Raw genomic sequence first — 19,458 nt, forward strand, 5'->3', positions numbered from 1 at the left:
TCCAATCAGGGGCGCCGCCGGAAAGAGGGTACGACTACCCCTCGCAAATGCGTGTTACGTCACTATGCGATCGGGTTGTGCTCAGCTTGGGGTCTCCTGGCACCTTGACGCGTCGAGTTGCTGTGCCCCTGCATCGGATGCGCTGTACCGTGCGCTGGCTCCGTGAACCGTAGGGACAACACCGGGCCACCCCCGAGGCCGGAAAATGGTGAGTGTGCAGGGCCGGCCTAGTTGGAACCGGCCGTGGTCGCCAGACCCGGGCCTCCCCACAGTCACCTCTGGCCGCAGTGTGGGGCTGGGCTGGCAGCTGGGACGCCAAGAGTCCGGTCCCGTCCCTGCGCGGCGACTGCGGTCCCAGCCCCGGAGCCCTCGCTGGGCACCTCCGCGCCCGCAGCCCCAAGTCTTTCCCAGATTGTGCAGGGACCACGGAAGGGTCATGGGGAGAATCCCGCCTTGTGTGTTTGATTTGAGTGGGAGGAGCTGCAGTCTGTAGGGTCCGCAGTCCATTCTTTATTCCCAAAGGTGGTTTCCCCATGAGTCTTCCAAAGATGTTGGAAGCAGAGTCTCAAATCCACTACCTTGTCCCCCAGCCTAGCTCCTCCCACGGAGGGCCATTAATCCCTAGATTTCCAGATCCCCCCCCCGTATTCCCAAACGCCTACTTCTCCTCTCCAATGGAAAACATCGTCACCAACTCTTTGGCCTGTCTGGTGCATTTCAAACACACTCAGTATTTTAATAATCTTTTTTCCAATTGATGCCTCTTTTAAAAGATTTCTTGTTTGTGGATATTTTATATCAGAGAAAAAAAATCAGAAAAATTATTCACTTGGAACTACTCTGCATAAAATGCTGTGCCCCTCATTCTGGTATCTTTCCAGGGCACAGACATCCTATGGGAACTCCTTTGGGTTGAGGTTCCTTTTCGTAAACTTTCGTGGGTGATCTATGTTTTCAGCACAGTTTCAGATTGGCACTGTCCTGCCTTGGGTTTATGACCTTGAAAAGATTTATTCATTTGAATGTCATTTTTCCAATAAATATAAAATATATGTTATCAGAAGAACTTGAGAGACAGTACCAAATATTTCCAAAGAGGCAAAAAGTAAATGAATCTCAGGAAACAAAAAAATCTCAGTATTACATTTATTAAAAATTCTTTGTTCTTCCCCTGAAGAACGTGGAATATGTTTCTGAGGTCTGTTCTTTTAGTTTGATAATTTCAGATGGTATTCCAGGACTTAAACTTGCAACGCCTAGAAGCACTCAGATATGAGTAATACTTTAGTAAACTATTTCTTGCCATGGAAATAATTGACTGACATTATCATTTTCTTTCTTTCTTTTTTAACAGATGGGGTCTGGCTGTTGCTCAGGCTGGTCTTGAACTCCTGGGCTCAAGCGATTCTCCAGCCTCAGCATCCCAAAGTGCTAGGATTCCAGGCATGAGCCACTATGCCCTGCCCGACATTCTCATTTTCTGAAAGCAATAGTGGGTTTTCTTGTTAAATGCCCTAAAATTTTCTTCCTTCCTTCATTCCTTTATTTATTTATTTAGAGACAGAGTTTAGCTTTGTCACCAGGCTGGAGTGCAGTGACACGATCTCAGTTCACTGCAACCTCCGCCTACCAGGTTCAAGTGATTCTCCTGCCTCAGCCTCCTGAGTAGCTGGAATTACAGGCACGTGCTACCACGCCCAGCTAATTTTTTTTTTTTTTTTTTTTTTTTTTTTAGTAGAGATGGTGTTTCACTATGTTACCCAGGATGGTCTCGATCTCCTGACCTCGTGATCCACCCGCCTCGGCCTCCCAAAGTGCTGGGATTACAGGCATGAGCCACCACGCCCGGCCTCTTGCTTCCTTTATACATAAACACTGTGTTTAAGTAATTTTGCTGGATTTTTTTTTTTAAAGCCCAAGTCTCACTCTGTTGCCCAGGCTGGAGTGCAGTGGCACAATTTTGGCTTACTACAACCTCTGTACTTGGAAGCTGAGGATCCACAGGCAGATGCTGTTAGGGGAAGAGGGGAGGATGTCAGAGGTTTTAATTGTGGTTTCCTTGGGTGTGTTTTTAGACATTACATTTGAGTTTCACATCTGTAATATAGGTGCACTGAGTGTAATGGGTGCATATTGACAGCGATTCTCCTGCCTTAGCCTCCTGAGTAGCTGGGATTACAGGCACGTGCCACCATGCCCAGCTAATTTTTTTGTATTTTTAGTAGAGACGGGGTTTCACCAAGTTGGCTAGTCTGGTCTCAAACTCCTGACCTCAGGTGATCCACCCGCCTCGGCCTCCCAAAGTGCTGCGATTACAGGCGTGAGCCATTGTGCCAGGCCCTCTGCTGGATGTTTAAGGAACAATCCTTAAGATTTTAATTAAATTGTCTCATTTAAAATTACTAGTAGTATTCCAGAGCCTTGCAACTGGGGACCAGAGGCCTGAGATGTTTCCAAGCTAAGTCCACCCTTGAGCCTGCAAAGAAAGATCATTGAAGGCCCAATTGGTTCTTCCTGGGGAGTCTCCCCTACAGGTCTGCCAGCTACTCATGCCCGCCATGGAAGGATCCCTTTGTACTCAGAGAAACTGCAGAGCACTTGGAAGTTGAGGATCCACAGGCAGATGCTGTTAGGGGAAGAGGGAAGGATGTCTGAGGTTTTAACTGTGGTTTCCTTGGGTGTGTTTTTAGACATTACGTTTGAGTTTCACATCTGTAATGTAGGTGTACTGAGTGTAATTGATGCGTATTGACAGTGTCTGTGAAGGTCAGGACTTATGTTTCTAGAGACAGGGTTAATGAATTGAGGAGCTCATTTGCATCAGAACCTCAATCTCAATCTGGTTGAGAGTTTCCTCACTTGGGAAAATGGAAACCTGGGGAATCTAATGTTTCTTTGCTGCCATAGGAGAGAAAGAGGTGTGGAGCTCCCATAGTTCCTTGCTGATCAGGTGCTCCTATCCTCCATTACCAGGTACTGACACACTCTAGGGGTTACATTTTTCTTATTTTTATTTTTTTTTTAGACCAAGTCTCACTCTATTGCCCAGGCTGGAGTGCAGTGGCACGATGTCGGCTCACTGCAACCTCTGCCTCCTGGGTTCAAGCAGTTCTCCTGCCTCAGCCTCCCAAGTAGCTGGGATTACAGGCGTGTGCCACCATGCCTGGCCAATTCATTTTGTATTTTTAGTAGAGACAGGGTTTTACCATGTTGACCAGGCTGGTCTCGAACTCCTGACCTCAGGTGATCTGCCTGCCTCGGCCTCCCAAAGTGCTGGGATTACAGGTGTGAACCACCACGCTGGGCCTAGGTTACATTTTTTTTTTTTTTTGAGACAGAGTCTCGCTCTGCCGCCCAGGCTGGAGTGCAGTGGCGTGATCTTGGCTCACTGCAAGCTCCGCCTCCCGGGTTCACGCCATTCTCCTGCCTCAGCCTCCCGAGTAGCTGGGACTACAGGCGCCCGCCACCTCGCCCGGCTAGTTTTTTTGTATTTTTTAGTAGAGACGGGGTTTCACTGTGTCAGCCAGGATGGTCTCGATCTCCTGACCTCGTGATCCGCCCGTCTCGGCCTCCCAAAGTGCTGGGATTACAGGCTTGAGCCACCGCGCCCGGCCTAGGTTACATTTTTCAAGCTGCGAGAGTCTGGGTCCAAGCTGGGGAATATGTTTAACTTTTTTTTTTTTTTTTTGAGACAGAGTTTTGCTCTTGTTGCGCAGGCTGGAGTGCAGTGGCACAATCTTGGCTCACCACAACCTCTGCTTCCCGGGTTCAAGCGATTCTTTTGCCTCAGCCTCCGAGTAGCTGGGATTACAGGCATGCGCCACAACACCCAGCTAATTTTGTATTTTTAGTAGAGATGGGGTTTCTCCATGTTGGTCAGGCCGGTCTTGAACTCGCAACCTAGGCGATCTGCCCACCTCGGCCTCCCAAAGTGCTGGGATTACAGGTGTGAGCCACTGCGCCTGGCCTTTTTTTTTTTCTTTTTTTGATACAGTGTCTCACTCTGTTGCCCAAGCTGGTCTGGAACTCCTGGCCTCAAGCCATCCTCCCACCTCAGTCTCCCATGTTTAACTTTTTTTTTTTTTGAGACAGGTTCCCACTCCGCCGTCCAGGTTGGAGTGCAGTGGTGTGATCATGGCTCACTGCAACCTCCACCTCCTGGGCTCAAGTGATACTCCTGCCTCCTCTGAGTAGCTGGGACTACATGCGTGCACCACCATCCCCATCTAATTTTTGTATTTTCTATAGAGGTAGGGTTTCGCCATAATGCCCAGGCTGGTCTGGAACTCCTGGGCTCAAACAGTTCTCCCACCCGGGCCTCCCACAATTTCTTGACATCCAAAGATACTTTTGCTGTCTTAAGGTTTTATATTTTCCTGAATGTAATCCACTTGGAGTTATTCAGGATATAGCCTTCTCAGATTGGCTTCCTTCACTGAGCCATATACTTTTAAGGTTCTTCTGTGTCTTCATGGCTTGATACCTGATTTCTCTTATCAATGAACAATATTTCATCGTAAGATTGTACCAGCCGGGCGCGCTGGCTCATGCCTGTAATGCCAGCACTTTGGGAGGCCCAGGCGGGTGGATCACAAGGTAAGGAGTTTGAGACGAGCCTGGCCAACATGACGAAACCCCGTCTCTACTAAAAATACAAAAATTAGCCTGGCGTGGTAGCACACACATGTAATCTCAGCTACTCAGGAGGCTGAGGCAGGAGAATTGCTTGAACCTGGAAAGTGGAGGTTGCAGTGAGCCAAGATAGTGCCATTGCACTCCAGCCTGGAAAACAAGAGCAAGACTCTGTCTCAAAAAAAAAAAAAAAAAAAAAAAAAAAAGATTGTACCACAGATTGTTTATCCATAAACCTGTTGCATGATGTCTTGGTTAAGTCTTTTTTTTTTTTTTTTTTTTTTTGAAATGGAGTCTCACTCTGTCACCCAGGCTGGAGTGCAGTGGCATGATCTCAGCTCACTGCAACCTCCACCTCCCAAGTTCAAGCAATTCTCCTGCCTCAGCCTCCCAAGTAACTGGGACTACAGGCGTGTGCCACCACGCCTGGCTAATTTTTTGTATTTTTAGTAGAGATGGGGTTTTGCTGTGTTAGCCAGGATGGTCTCGATCTCCTAACCTTGTGATCCGCCACCCTCAGCCTCCCAAAGCGCTAGGATTACAGGCGTGAGCCACCACGCCCAGTCGGTTAAGTCTTAAATTTGCAGTTATGAAGAAACCTCCCGTAAATATTCATGGGCAGGTTTTTGTGTGAACAGTAGTTTTCAACTCACGTGAGTAAATAGCAAGGAATGTGATTGCACGGTCCACTGGTAAGAGGATGTTTTGTTAGAAACTGCCTGTCTTCCAAAGTAGACATACCATTTTCCATTCCCATTGGCAAGGAATGAGGATTCCTGTTGTCTACATCTTTGCTTTCCATTGCCGTTCTTAGCATTTTGAACTTTGTACATTCTAATCAGTGTAAAGTGATCTCTCTTCAGTTTTATTTGCAGCTCCCTAATGACATATAATGTTGAGCATCTCTTCATATGTATATTTGCCATCTGTATATCTTTCACTGGTGAGGTGTGTGTTCAGGTCTTTTGTCCATTTTTCACTGGTTTGTTTGTCTTACTGTTGTTGAGATTTAAGAGTTGGAATTGGAGGCAGCCATGGTGGCACACGCTTGTCATCCTAGCTACTCCAGAGGCTAAAGCGGGAGGATTGCCTGCACCCAGGATTATAAGCCCAGCATGGGCAACATAATGGATCCTGTCTCAAAAAACAAAAAGGATGCTAGGCATGGAGGCTCATGTGGGGCCACCCAGGCTGCTGGGGAGCAGGGCTGAGGAGTGGTGGGGCCAAGGCTAGGGCTGGAGCTGCCATGGGATCGGAAAGAAAAAATTAGCCCAATGTGGTGGTGCACCCCTATAGTCCCAGCTATTTGGGAGGCTGAGGCATGAGAATCCCTTGAGCCTAAGTGGTGGAGGTTGCAGTGAGCTGAGATCACACCACTGCTCTCCAGCCTGGGCGACAAAGTAAGACTGTCTCGAAAAAGAAAAAAAAAGAGTTCTTTGGATATTTCAGATACTAGTCCTTAATCAGATAAGTGCTTTTGTGAAGATTTGCAAAAATCTGTGCCTTTTATTTTTATTCTTTAAACACTTTCTTTCACAGAGTAGGAGTTTTTCTTTTTTTTTTTTTTTTGGAGACAGAGTCTTGCTCTGTCACCCAGGCTGGAGTGCAGTGGCGCCATCTTGGCTCACTGCAAACTCCGCCTCCCGAGTTCACGCCATTCTCCTGCCTCAGCCTGCAGAGTAGCTGGGACTACAAGCACCCACCACAACGCCCGGCTAATTTTTCTGTAATTTAGTAGAGACGGGGTTTCACCGTGTTAGCCAGGATGGTCTCGATCTCCTGACCTCGCGATCCGCCCACCTCGGCCTCCCAAAGTGCTGGGATTACAGGCATGAGCCACCGCACCCGACCGGGAGCTTTTCATTGTAATGAAGTGAAACTTATTTTTTCCTTTCATAGGTTGTGCTTTTAGTGGTTTATCTAAAAATTCATCACCAAAGCCAAGTGGATAGTTTTGCATGTTACATTTACATCTATGATTGATTTGGGCTTAATTTTTGTGAAAGGTTTAAGATTCATGTATAAATTTTTTGTGGGTGTGTGAGAGTTTAATAGTATAAATTTCACTTAGGCACTGTTTTTGTCACATTCCACCAATTTTGATAAGTTCTATTTTCATTTAATTCAAATTTAATTTTCTTTTTTCTTCTTCTTTTTTTTTTTTTTTTTGAGATGGAGTCTCGCTGTGTCACTCAGTCTGGGGTGCAGTGGTGCAATTTCAGCTCACTGCATCCTCCTCCTCCCGAGTTCAAGCCATTCTCCTGCCTCAGCCTCCCAAGTAGCTGGAATTACAGGCATGTGCCACCACGCCTGGCTAATTTTTGTATTTTTAGTAGAGATGCACCTGGCCCAAATTTAATTTTTCTTGAAACTTTTTTGATTCATGTTTAGAACTGTGTGGGGTTTTATTTCCAAATGTTTGATGGTTTTCTAACTATTCTTCTGTTACTGATTTCTAGATTAATACCATGGTGGTCTGAGAGCATGTTTTATATAATGTATATTCTTTGAAAATTGGTGGCCGGGCGCGGTGGCTCAAGCCTGTAATCCCAGCACTTTGGGAGGCCGAGACGGGCGGATCACGAGGTCAGGAGATCAAGACCATCCTGGCTAACACGGTGAAACCCCATCTCTACTAAAAAATACAAAAAACTAGGCCGGGCGCGGTGGCTCAAGCCTGTAATCCTTGCACTTGGGGAGGCCGAGACGGGCGGATCATGAGGTCAGGAGATCGAGACCATCCTGGCTAACATGGTGAAACCCCGTCTCTACTAAAAAAAAATACAAAAAACTAGCCGGGCGCGGTGGCGGGCGCCTGTAGTCCCAGCTACTCGGGAGGCTGAGGCAGGAGAATCGCTTGAACCCGGGAGGCAGAGCTTGCAGTGAGCTGAGATCTGGCCACTGCACTCCGGCCTGGGCGACAGAGCCAGACTCCGTCTCAAAAAAAAAAAAAACAACAACAACAACTAGCCGGGCGAGGTGGAGGGCGCCTGTAGTCCCAGCTACTCAGGAGGCTGAGGCAGGGGAATGGCGTGAACCCGGGAGGCGGAGCTTGCGGTGAGCCGAGATCCGGCCACTGCCCTCCAGCCTGGGCCACAAAGCGAGACTCCGTCTCAAAAAAAAAAAAAGGAAAAAAAAAAAAAGAAAATTGGTAAGTTGTGTTTTTGTCCACACATGGTTTATAATGGTGAATGTTCCACATGAATTTGAGAAGAATGTGTGTTGTTCTGTTGGATGAAGCATTCCATGGATTTTAATTAAACCTAGTTGTTGCCTTTCAACTAAACTATGTCCTTTCTGACTTTCTACCTGCTGGAAGTCTTTTTTTTTTTGAGATTGGGTATACCCTGTCACCCAGGCTGGAATGCAGTGGCATGATCTCAGCCTACTGCAACCACCACCTCAGCCTCCTGAATAGCTGGAACTACAGATGTGTGCCACATGCAGGGCTAAATTCTGCCTTTTTTGTTTGTTTTTTGACACAGAATTTCGCCCTTGTCGCCCAGGCGGGAGTGCAGTGGCAAGATCTCAGCACACTGCAACCTCCACCCCCCAGGTTCAAGTGATTCTCCTGCCTCAGCTTCCCAAGTAGCTGGGATTACAGGTGCACACCAGCATGCCCGGCTAATTTTTGTATTTTTAGTAGAGACGGGGTTTCACCATGTTAGCCAGGATGGTCTTGATCTCCTGACCTTGTGATCCACCCACCTTGGCTTCCCAGAGTGCTGGATTACAGGCGTGAACCACCGTGCCTGGCCTTTTTTTTTTTTTTTTTTTTTTTTGAGATGGAGTCTTGCTCTGTTGCCAGGCTGGAGTGCAGGGGTGTGATCTCAGCTCACTGCACCCTCCGCCTCCCAGGTTCAAGCAATTCTCCCGCCTCAGCCTCCCGAGTAGCTGGGGCTACAGGCATGAGCCACGAGCCACCATGCCCAGCTAATTTTTGTATTTTTAGTAGCGATGGGGTTTCACCATGTTGGTCAGGATGGTCTCAATCTCTTTACCTCGTGATCCATCTACCTAAGTCTCCCAAAGTGCTGGGGATTACAAGCGTAAGCCACCATGCCCAGCCACCTCTCAGTATATTTTTCACTGCAAGCTACCCATTCCAAGGGTTGTGGTGTTTAGTATTTTTCATGGTTTTGTTTTTGTTTGCTTTGTGGAAAATAATGCTCCTACTATTTTTGTTTCAGTCTGCAAGTGCAAACGTACAATAAATTCTCTGGTGGCTGGATAAAAATTACTAGATCTTGGTCAAGTTTAAATTTACAAACTTAAAAAAAGTGGTGAAGTGTATCAATTGATCCTTCATTTGTACATAATTGTTCTCTGTAGTCATCAACACTATTGTTATCTTAATAGGCTAGTTTTGTCTTCCTACTCAGTTTGAAGTGGGAACTATTTGACATTTCCTAATTATCAAGGATATGATACTTTTTTTTCTGTTTTCTTTTTATTTTTTAGTAAAATGCTATACATGAAATCTTTAGTTATTTTTGGCTGGAGTGCAGTGGTATAGTTTTGGCTCACTGCACCCTTGACTTAGCGGGCTCAAGCAATCCTCCCACCTCAGCCTTCCAAGTAGCTGAGACCACAGGTGTGCACCACCATGCCTGGCCAAATTTTGTATATTTTGTAGAGACAGTGTTTCACCATGTTGCCCAGGCTGGTCTCAAACTCCTGGGCTCAAACGATCCGCCCACCTCAGCCTCCCAAAGTGCTGGGATTATAGACATGAGCCATCACGCCTGGCCAAAATATTTATTTTCTTTTATATGTAAATAATATGTAAATAAACCTTACAGAGAGCACCCAGGCATGCAGATGAACTTGTCAAGCGGGAGAGTTGCCTGGAGCCAAATTTCTTCCTGCTCAGACCCTTGTCCTAATGACTTAAGAAAACCCCTTCTAACTGTGTGGATCTTTTCATGTATGGCACACATGAGTGCATGGAAATGAGAGAACCTGGGACAACAGCCCCTAGAGTGTCTGTCTGGGAATCACTTTCTCCTGAAACTGGAGAAAGGAGATTTTACAGTTTTTTTTGTTTTTTTTTTTTGAGACGGAGTCTAGCTCTGTCACCCAGGCTGGAGTGCAGTGGCGCGATCTGGGCTCACTGCAAGCTCCGCCTCCCAGTTACACGCCATTCTCCTGCCTCAGCCTCCCAAGTAGCTGGGACTACAGGCACCTGCCACCACGCCCGGCTAATTTTTTTTGTGTGTTTTTTTAGTAGAGATGGGGTTTCACTGTATTAGCCAGGATGGTCTCGATCTCCTGACCTTGTGATCTGCCTGCCTCAGCCTCCCAAAGTGCTGGGATTACAGGCATGAGCCGCGGCGCCCAGCCCTTTTTTATTTGAGATGGAGTCTCGCTCTGTTGCCCAGGCTGGACTGCAGTGGTGCAATCTCAACTCACTGCAACCTCTGCCTCCCAGGTGCAAGCGATTCTCCTGCCTCTGCCTCCCAAGTAGCTGGGATTACATGCATGCACCACCATGCCCAACTAATTTTTGTATTTTTAGTAGAGACGGGGTTTCACCATGTTGGTCAGGGTGGTCTCGAACTCCTGACCTCAGGTGATCCACCTGCCTCGGCCTCCCAAAGTGCTGGGATTACAGGCATGAGCCATCCCGACGCAGATTTTATGTTCCTTTGGAGGTATGAAATTATCTGTTAATTTTATATAATCATGGGCAAATTCACCATCAGACCATCGTGGATGTCAGTGAAGTCCCTTGAAAATTGATACTGTCGGCCGGGCGCGGTGGCTCAAGCCTGTAATCCCAGCATTTTGGGAGGCCAAGACGGGCGGATCACGAGGTCAGGAGATCGAGACCATCCTGGCTAACACGGTGAAACCCCGTCTCTACTAAAAAATACAAAAAACTAGCCGGGCAAGGTGGCGGGCGCCTGTAGTCCCAGCTACTCGGGAGGCTGAGGCGGGAGAATGGCATAAACCCGGGAGGCGGAGCTTGCAGTGAGCTGAGATCCGGCCACTGTACTCCAGCCTGGGCGACAGAGCCAGACTCCGTCTCAAAAAAAAAAAAAAAGAAAATTGATACTGTCAATCTATTCTTCAAGGTCAGCAAAGCCCAGATGACATGATTATGGATTCCAGAAAGTGCTCTTCTGACATTTTATCTCCATGTGTATATGTATTTGTGCTACAAATTGGTTGGAAGCAGTTCTGAGGCTCATGGGTATAAGGATTTTGTGAAGGTCTCAGTTGTAAGGGCCCCTTCTTTGTGCCTGAGCTCTGTGTTCCCAGTAACTTCCTAGCCTCATGAAATGGGACAGAAAGTAAAAGGAAAAACTGAGTCTATGATAAATATTACGCTCACAGCCGGGCGCGGTGACTCATGCCACCACGTGGGGACATATATATATCAGAAACAAGTTGAAATTAATATGTCTCTAAAAGAGTATTTCCATTCAATCAGCAGAATCTGAGTGCTTCTAATGGCCTCAAATACTTCAGGACAATATGGGCAGCTAGACCTTGTTACAAGTTGGATTTCCACAAGCCTCCTGTCCTCTCATATATAACAAAGGGGATAGAAGATTCTCAATGTGTATTTACTTATTAAAACCTCCACCTCATTTAATCCCACATCTTTCAGGAATGCTGAATGATTTGGGTAATAAGAAATTACGCTGTGGGCTGGGTGTGGTTATTCATACCTGAAATCACACTTTGGGAGGCCGAGGCAGGAGGATCACTTGAGGCCGAGAGTTCAAGATCAACCCGGACAACATAACAAAACCCCATTTCTAACAAAAAAAAAAAAATTAAAAATTAGCTGGGTGTGGTGTTGCACATCTGTAGTCCTAACTACTCGTGAAGCTGAGGCAGAAGGGGCCTAGGGATCTGAGGCTACAGTGAGTTATGATTGCTGCACTTGAGCCTGGGTGACAGAGCAAGACCCTGTCTCTTAGAAAACAACAAACACACAAGAAATAAGAATTTATCTCATAAAGAATTGAAGATCTTGCCTGTAATCCCAGCAATTTGAGAGACCAAGACTGGTGAATCGCTTAAGCTGAGGAGTTTGAGACCAGCCTGTGTAACATGGCAAAATCCCATCTCTACAAAAAATACACACAAAATACTTAGCCAGGTGTAGTGGTGTGTTCCTGTAGTCCCAGTTACTCAGGAGGCTGAGGTTGGAGGATTGCTTGAGCCTGAGAGGTCTAGGCTCCAATGAGCTGTGATTGTACCACTGTACTCCAGCCTAGGTAGCAGAGCGAGACCATCTGTGTCTCAAAAAGGAAGGAAAAAAAATTGATCTTAAAGTTTGTCTCATTTGTGTAGGATTTCTTTCATTTTTCCAAGTTGAACTAGATACTACCATTAGAGAGCAATAAGACTTACAGTGACCACAGTAAAGATGTAGCTGTAAGTTTATGTGTTCAATGTGCTGTTAAATTTCTAACAATCGAGTCATACACTAAATGTCTGGAGACCACAAAATCGTGTGTGAAATTCTTATGAATCGAGTATACCTCTCATCCTTGTCAATCTCACCTATTCTCCTCTACTTATATTGGATGTTTCAGGACTCAGTGGCTTTTGAGGATGTTTCTGTGAGCTTTAGCCAGGAGGAGTGGGCTCTGCTGGCTCCTTCACAGAAGAAACTCTACAGAGATGTGATGCAGGAAACATTCAAGAACCTGGCATCTATAGGTAAGGATGACATCATTTTTTCTTTTCTTTTTTTTTTTTTAAGACAGAGTTTCACTCTTGTTTCCCAGGCTGGAGAGCAATGGCGCTATCTCAGCTCACCACAACCTCCATCTCCCAGCTTCAGGCAATTCTCCTGCCTCAGCCTCCCGAGTAGCTGGGATTACAGGCATGTGCCACCACACCTGGCTAATTTTTCTCTTTTTAGTAGAGACGGGATTTCACCATGTTGGTCAGGCTGATCTTGAACTCCTGACCGCAGGTAATCTGCCCGCCTTAGCCTCCCAAAGTGCTGGGATTACAGGCGTGAGCCACTGTGCCTGGCCTTTTTTTTTTTTTTTTTTTTTTGAGACCGAGTCTCCTCCTGTTCCCCAGGGTGGAGTACAGTGGCGGGATCTTGGCTCACTGCAACCTCTGCTTCCCGGGTTCAGGCGATTCTCCTGCCTCAGCCTCTCAAGTACCTGGGATTACAGGTGCCTACCACCATGCCCAGCTAATTTTTGTATTTTTAGTAGAGACAGGGTTTCACCGTATTGGCCAGGCTGGTCTCCAACTGCTGACCTCAAGTGATCCTCCCACCTCAGCCTCCCAAACTGTGGAGATTACAGGCATGAGCCACTGCACCCCAGTGACATCATTTTTTCTTTTGTTTTCTTTTTTCCGAGACAGAGCCTCACTCTGTTGCCCAGGCTGGAGTGCAGTGGCACGGTCTCTCCTCACTGCAAGCTCCGCCTCCCAGGTTCACGCCATTCTCCTGCGTCAGCCTCCCAACTAGCTGGGACTACAGGCGCCCGCCGCCACGCCCGACTAATTTTTTGTATTTTTAGTAGAGACGGGGTTTCACTGTGTTAGCCAGGATGGTCTCGATCTCCTGATCTCGTGATCCACCCACCTCAGCCTCCCAAAGTGCTGGGATTACAGGCGTGAGCCACCGCGCCCGGCCGACATCATTTTTTCATATAGTCAATTAGAGAACTAGCATTTCTTGCTCATAATCACTGTTCTGAGGTTTGGAATCTGAAAAGGGAATACTTCTGTAAATAACCAAGCATGGTTACAGCTCATTGTGAACCTATACTAATATTTGTATAATTTTTAATAATTTATCATGATTATTCTTGATCTACATTTTAGGGGAAAAATGGGAAGACCAGAATGTTGAAGATCAACACAAAAACCAGGGGAGAAATCTAAGGTGAGTTGTACTGACAAGAAATAGCAGTGTTCCTTGAAAGAATCTTAAAAATATTATGGCCAGGCACCGTGGCTCACGCCTGTAATCTCAGCACTTTGAGAGGCTGCAGTGGGTAGATCACGAGGTCAGGAGTTCAAGACCAGCCTGGTCAACATGGTGAAACCCTGTCTCTACTAAAAATACAAAAAAGTTAGCCAGTTGTGGTGGTGGGTGCCTGTAATCCCAGCTACTCGGGAGGCTGAGGCAGAGAATTACCTGAACCCAGGAGGTGGAGGATGCGGCGAGCCGAGATCACGCCACTGCACTCCAGCCTGGGCAACAGAGTGATACTCCATCTCAAGAAAAAAAAAAAAAAAGTTGTGACACTTTTAAAGCAAGAAAGAAGTGCAGCTCCAAATTTATTTATTTATTTATTTTTTAAATTTTTTTCTCGAAATGAGGTTTTGCTCTGTCACTCAGGCTGGAGTGCAGTGGCATGATCTTTGCTCACTGCAACCTCCGCCTCCCAGGATCAAGTGATTTTCCTGCCTCAGCCTCCTGAGTAGCTGGGATTACAAGCACGTGCCACCACACTCAGCTAATTTTTGTTTTCTCGTTTTGTTTTGTTTTGAGACGGAGTCTCGCTGTCTCCCAGGCTGGAGTGCAGTGGCGCGATTTCGGCTCACTGCAAGCTCTGCCTCCCAGGTTCACGCCATTCTCCTGCCTCAGCCTCCAAAGTAGCTGGGACTACAGGCACCCACTACCATGCCTGGCTAATTTTTTGTATTTTTAGTAGAGACGGGGTTTCACCATGTTAGCCAGGATGGTCTCGATCTCCTGACCTCGTGATCTGCCCACCTCGGCCTCCCAAAGTGCTGGGATTACAGGCATGAGCCACTGCGCCCAGCCTAATTTTTGGGTTTTTAGTAGAGACAGGGTTTCGCCATGTTGGCCGGGCTGGTCTCAAACTCCTGACCTCAGATGATCTACCCACCTCAGCCTTCCAAAGTGCTGGGATTACAGGCATGAGCCACTGGGCCCAAATTTATTTATTATCAGAAAATGTTTACCAGAAATGTTTTCTTAAGTGACACAGATGTCCACTGGTTGAAGAATATTATACTTGGGCCAGGCACTGTGCCTCACTCTTATAATCCCAAAACTTTGGGAAGGTGAGGTGGGCGGATCAGCAGAGGTGAAGAGATCAAGACCAGCCTGGCCAACATAGTGAAAACCTGTCTCTACTAGAAATACAAAAACTAGCCAGACTTGATGGTGCACACCTGTAATCCCAGCTACTCAGGAGGCTGAGGCAGGAGAATCACTTGAATCTAGGAGGCAGAGGTTGCAGTGAGCCCAGATCACACCACACACTCCAGCCTGGGCAAGAGAGTGAGACTCCATCCTCTATCTCAAAAAAAAAAAAAAAGAAAGAAAGAAAGAAAGAAAAATATTGTACTTGGGAACGATTTTTTTTGTTTGTTTGTTTTGTGAGACAGTCTCTCACTCTGTCACCCAGGCTGGAGTGCAGTAGTATGATCTTGGCTCACTGCAACCTCCACCCCCTGGGTTCAAGCAGTTCTTCTGCCTCAGCCCCCCAAGTAGCTGGGATTATAGGCACGTACCACCACACCAGGTGATTTTTGTATTTTTTTAGTAGAGATGGGGTTTCACCATGTTGGCCAGGCTGGTCTCAAACTCCTGACCCCAAGTGATCCACCCACCTCGGCTTCCCAAAGTGCTGGGATTACAGGCATGAGCCACCATGCCCAGCCTTGGAAACAGTATTTTAAAGCCTCACATACAACTTCAGGAAGCCAAGGCGAGCAGATCATTTGAACTCAGGAGTTCGAAACCAGCCTGGGCAACAAGACGAGACCCTATCTCTACAAGAAATAGAAAATTCAGTCAGTCGTGGGGGTGCACGCCTGTAGTCCCACCTACATGGGAGGCTGAGGTGGGAGGATTGATTGAACCCGGGAGGTAAAGGCTGAAGTAAGCCATGATTATGGGCATTACTGTACTCCAGTCTGGGCAACAGAGTGAGACTCTGTCTCAAAACCAAACCAAAAAAAAAAAACCCCATACATCAATATTATTGTTCCGATAATAGCTATCAGTGACACAGGCCCTCTTGCTGAACATTGAGTATATTCATTTTTAAACAAGTGAGACAGGGCAGAAAACTATTTCCCTGAAAATGATAAAAATTTAGTTCTGCTGCCGGATGCAGTGGCTCACGCCTGTAATCCCAGCACTTTGGGAGGCCAAGGCGGGCAGATCACTTGAGGTCAGGAGTTCAAGACCAGCCTAACCAACATGGCGAAACCCTATCTCTACTAAAAATACAAAATTAGCAGGGTGTGATGGTGCATGCCTGTAATCCCAGCTACTTGGGAGGCTGAGGTAGGAGAATCGCTTAAAGCTGGGAGGTGGAGGTTGCAGTGAGCTGAGATCGCGCCATTGCACTCCAGCCTGGGGAACAAGAGCGAAACTCCATCTCAAAAAAAAAAAAGAAATTTAGTTCTGCTACCTGATGATAAATATAAAATCATTAATACACAACCAGTATTACTGTGCTTCTAATTTTTTACAGAAGCCATATGGGAGAGAGACTCTGTGAAGGTAAAGAAAGTAGTCAATGTGCAGAAACCGTCAGTCCCAATCTAAGTGTGAGGAAGAACACTGCTGGAGTAAAACCATATGAATGTACTGTCTGTGGAAAAGTCTTCATGCGTCGTTCATCCCTTACTAGACACATGAGGTCTCACACTGGATATGAGCTATTTGAGAAGCCATATAAATGTAAGGAATGTGGGAAAGCCTTTAGTTATCTCAAATCCTTTCAAAGACATGAAAGGAGTCACACTGGAGAAAAACCCTATAAATGTAAACAATGTGGAAAAACCTTCATATATCACCAACCCTTTCAAACACATGAGCGGACACACATTGGAGAAAAACCCTATGAATGTAAGCAATGTGGAAAAGCTCTTAGTTGTCCCAGTTCACTTCGAATTCATGAAAGGATTCACACTGGAGAAAAGCCCTATGAATGTAAAAAATGTGGGAAAGCCTTCAGTTGTCCCAGTTCTATTCGAATACACGAAAGAACTCACACTGGAGAGAAACCCTACGCATGTAAGGAATGTGGGAAAGCCTTCATTTCCCACACAAGTGTTCTAACACACATGATAACACACAACGGCGATAGACCTTATAAATGCAAGGAATGTGGGAAGGCATTCATTTTTCCCAGTTTTTTACGAGTACACGAAAGAATTCACACTGGAGAGAAACCCTATAAATGTAAACAATGTGGTAAAGCCTTCAGATGTTCCACTTCCATTCAAATTCATGAAAGAACTCATACTGGAGAGAAGCCCTATAAATGTAAAGAATGTGGGAAGTCTTTCAGTGCACGCCCAGCCTTTCGAGTACACCTGAGAGTGCACACTGGAGAGAAACCCTATAAGTGTAAAGAATGTGGGAAAGCCTTCAGTCGGACCAGTTACTTTCGAATACATGAAAGGACTCACACTGGAGAAAAACCCTACGAATGTAAAAAATGTGGGAAAACCTTCAATTATCCTCTAGATTTGCAAATCCACGAGAGAAATCACACTGGAGAAAAACCCTATGAGTGTAAGGAATGTGCAAAAGCCTTCATTTCTCTTGAGAACTTTCGAAGACACATGATCACCCACACTGGAGACGGACCTTATAAATGTAGGGACTGTGGGAAGGCCTTCATTTTTCCTAGTGCGTTACGAACACATGAGCGGACTCACACTGGAGAGAAACCCTATGAATGTAAACAATGTGGAAAAGCCTTTAGTTGTTCTAGTTACATTCAGATACATGAAAGAACTCACACTGGGGAGAAACCTTATGAATGTAAGGAATGCGGGAAGGCCTTTATTTATCCCACAAGCTTTCAAGGACACATGAGAATGCATACTGGAGAGAAACCCTATAAATGTAAAGAATGTGGGAAGGCCTTTAGTCTTCACAGTTCCTTTCAAAGACATGAAAGAATTCACAGTTGTGAGAAACCTCTTGAATGTAAGCAATGTGGAAAAGCCTTCAGTTTGTCCACATCCTTACAAAAGCATATGAGAATGCACACTCGATAGAAACTCTATAAATGGGAGAAACGGGAAAGTTTTCAGTTCTAACAGATACTTTCAAAGTTGTGAAACTTCCCAGTGAAGAGAGAAATCCTACCAGTGTAATATAGAAAGCGAGATGCAAGATAATTCGTGTATAGTCAGGTACCATGTAATCATGTTTCATTGAGCAATGGACCATATACAGGTTGGTGGCCCCGTAAGATTATATAATACCTAAAACATTTCTATCAACTGCAATTTAGTAGCGGCAGAAACACCACAGTGCAGCACATTATTTAAGGGTTTATGGTGCTGGTGTAAACCTATTGCACAGTTGTATAAAAGTACAAGCTGGGCATGTTGGCTCACACCTGTAATCCCAACACTGGGAGACTAAGGCGGTAGGATTGCTTGATGCCAGGAGTTTGTGACTACTCTGGTCAACATAGTGAGACACCATCTCTACAAAAACTAAAAACATTTTCTAAGTGTGGAATTACACCCTGTAGTCCCATCTACATGGGAGGCTGAGGCAGGAGGATTGCCTGAGCACGGGAGTTCAAGGCTACAGTGAACCAAGATCAAGCAATGGCAGCCCAGCATGGGTGACAGAGTGATACTCTGTATCAAAGATTAAAAAAAGTAAATTGGCTGGGCACAGTGGCTCATACCTGTCATCCCAGCACTTTGGGAGGCTGAGGTGGGAGGATCAGTTGAGGTCAGGAGTTCAAGACCGGCCTGGTTAACATGATGAAACCCTGTCTCCATTAGAAATACAAAAGTTAGGCCGGGCGCGGTGGCTCAAGCCTGTAATCCCAGCACTTTGGGAGGCCGAGACGGGCGGATCACGAGGTCAGGAGATCGAGACCATCCTGGCTAACACGGTGAAACCCCGTCTCTACTAAAAAATACAAAAAACTAGCCAGGCGAGGTGGCGGGCACCTGTAGTCCCAGCTACTCGGGAGGCTGAGGCAGGAGAATGGCGTGAACCCGGGAGGCGGAGCTTGCAGTGAGCCGAGATCGCGCCACTGCACTCCAGCCTGGGTGACAGAGCCAGACTCCGTCTCAAAAAAAAAAAAAAAAAAAAAAAAAAGAAATACAAAAGTTAGCTGGGTGTGGTGGTGCGCCTGTAGTCCCAACAACTTGAGAGGCTGAGACAGGAGACTCGCTTGAACCTGGGAGGTGGAGGTTGCAGTGAGCCGAGATCTGCCACTACGGTCCAGCCTGGGTGACAGAGTGAGAGACTGTCTCAAAAAAAAAAAAAAAAAAAATTACAGCACATATAATTATGTGCAATATATACTTGATAATAAATGGCTACATTACTGGTTTATATATCTACAATACTGTTTTAAAATGTATTCGTATTTATTTTTTTAACAGTAAGACAGTCTCAGGCAGGTCCTTAAGGAGATACTCCAGAAAAAAGGCATTGTTATGATAGGCGATGACGGCTCCATGTGCAGGACTGCCCCTGAACGTATTCCAGCGGGACAAAACGTGAAGGCGGAAGACAATATTGATGATCCTCACCCCGGGTAGTCCTACACTAATGTGTGTTTGTGTCTTAGTCTTTAACAAAAATAATATTAAAAGTAAAGAATTAATAGAAAAAGCTTATAGAATATGGACATAAAATATTTTTGTACAGCTGTACAATGTGTTTTAAGCTAAATTATTACATCAAAGGTTTTAAAAATAAGTTTATAAAGAAAATAATGTACAGTAAGTTAAGGTTTATTTATTATTGAGGAAAAAATGTTTTTATGAATGTAGTGTAATCTAAGTGTACAGTGTTTATAAATTCTCCATTAGTGTACAGTAACATCCTAGGCCTTCCCATTCACTCACCACTCACTGACT

At 45.8% G+C, this 19,458-nt stretch overlaps 1 protein-coding gene across 3 annotated transcripts; it reads left to right on the forward strand.

Moving 5' to 3' along the window:
• Positions 1-43: 43 nt before the first annotated feature.
• On the forward strand, positions 44-19,294 carry ZNF791 (zinc finger protein 791). Of its 3 annotated transcripts, XR_010583389.2 has the most exons (5): positions 44-208; positions 12,186-12,312; positions 13,444-13,504; positions 16,080-18,381; positions 18,705-19,294. XR_010583389.2 is itself a non-coding variant. In XM_005588120.5 (4 exons), exons 1-4 carry the CDS (start codon positions 206-208, stop codon positions 17,617-17,619), a joined length of 1,731 nt encoding a protein of 576 aa, XP_005588177.1. In that variant the 5' UTR covers positions 44-205; the 3' UTR covers positions 17,620-19,294. The 3 variants fall into 3 exon arrangements, 2 of the variants coding, with proteins under 2 accessions (XP_005588177.1, XP_073882135.1); XM_005588120.5 differs by having other exon boundaries at positions 16,080-19,294; XM_074026034.1 differs by lacking the exon at positions 13,444-13,504 and having other exon boundaries at positions 16,080-19,294.
• The last annotated feature ends 164 nt before the right edge of the window (positions 19,295-19,458 follow it).

Source organism: Macaca fascicularis, chromosome 19, assembly GCF_037993035.2.
Source record: "Macaca fascicularis isolate 582-1 chromosome 19, T2T-MFA8v1.1".
Classification (NCBI taxonomy): domain Eukaryota; kingdom Metazoa; phylum Chordata; class Mammalia; order Primates; family Cercopithecidae; genus Macaca; species Macaca fascicularis.

Coding starts and splice junctions, on each gene's coding strand:
- ZNF791 (XM_005588120.5), top strand. Junction 12,313..13,443: donor CAAGAACCTGGCATCTATAG/GTAAGGATGACA, acceptor TCTACATTTTAG/GGGAAAAATGGGAAGACCAG. Junction 13,505..16,079: donor AACCAGGGGAGAAATCTAAG/GTGAGTTGTACT, acceptor AATTTTTTACAG/AAGCCATATGGGAGAGAGAC.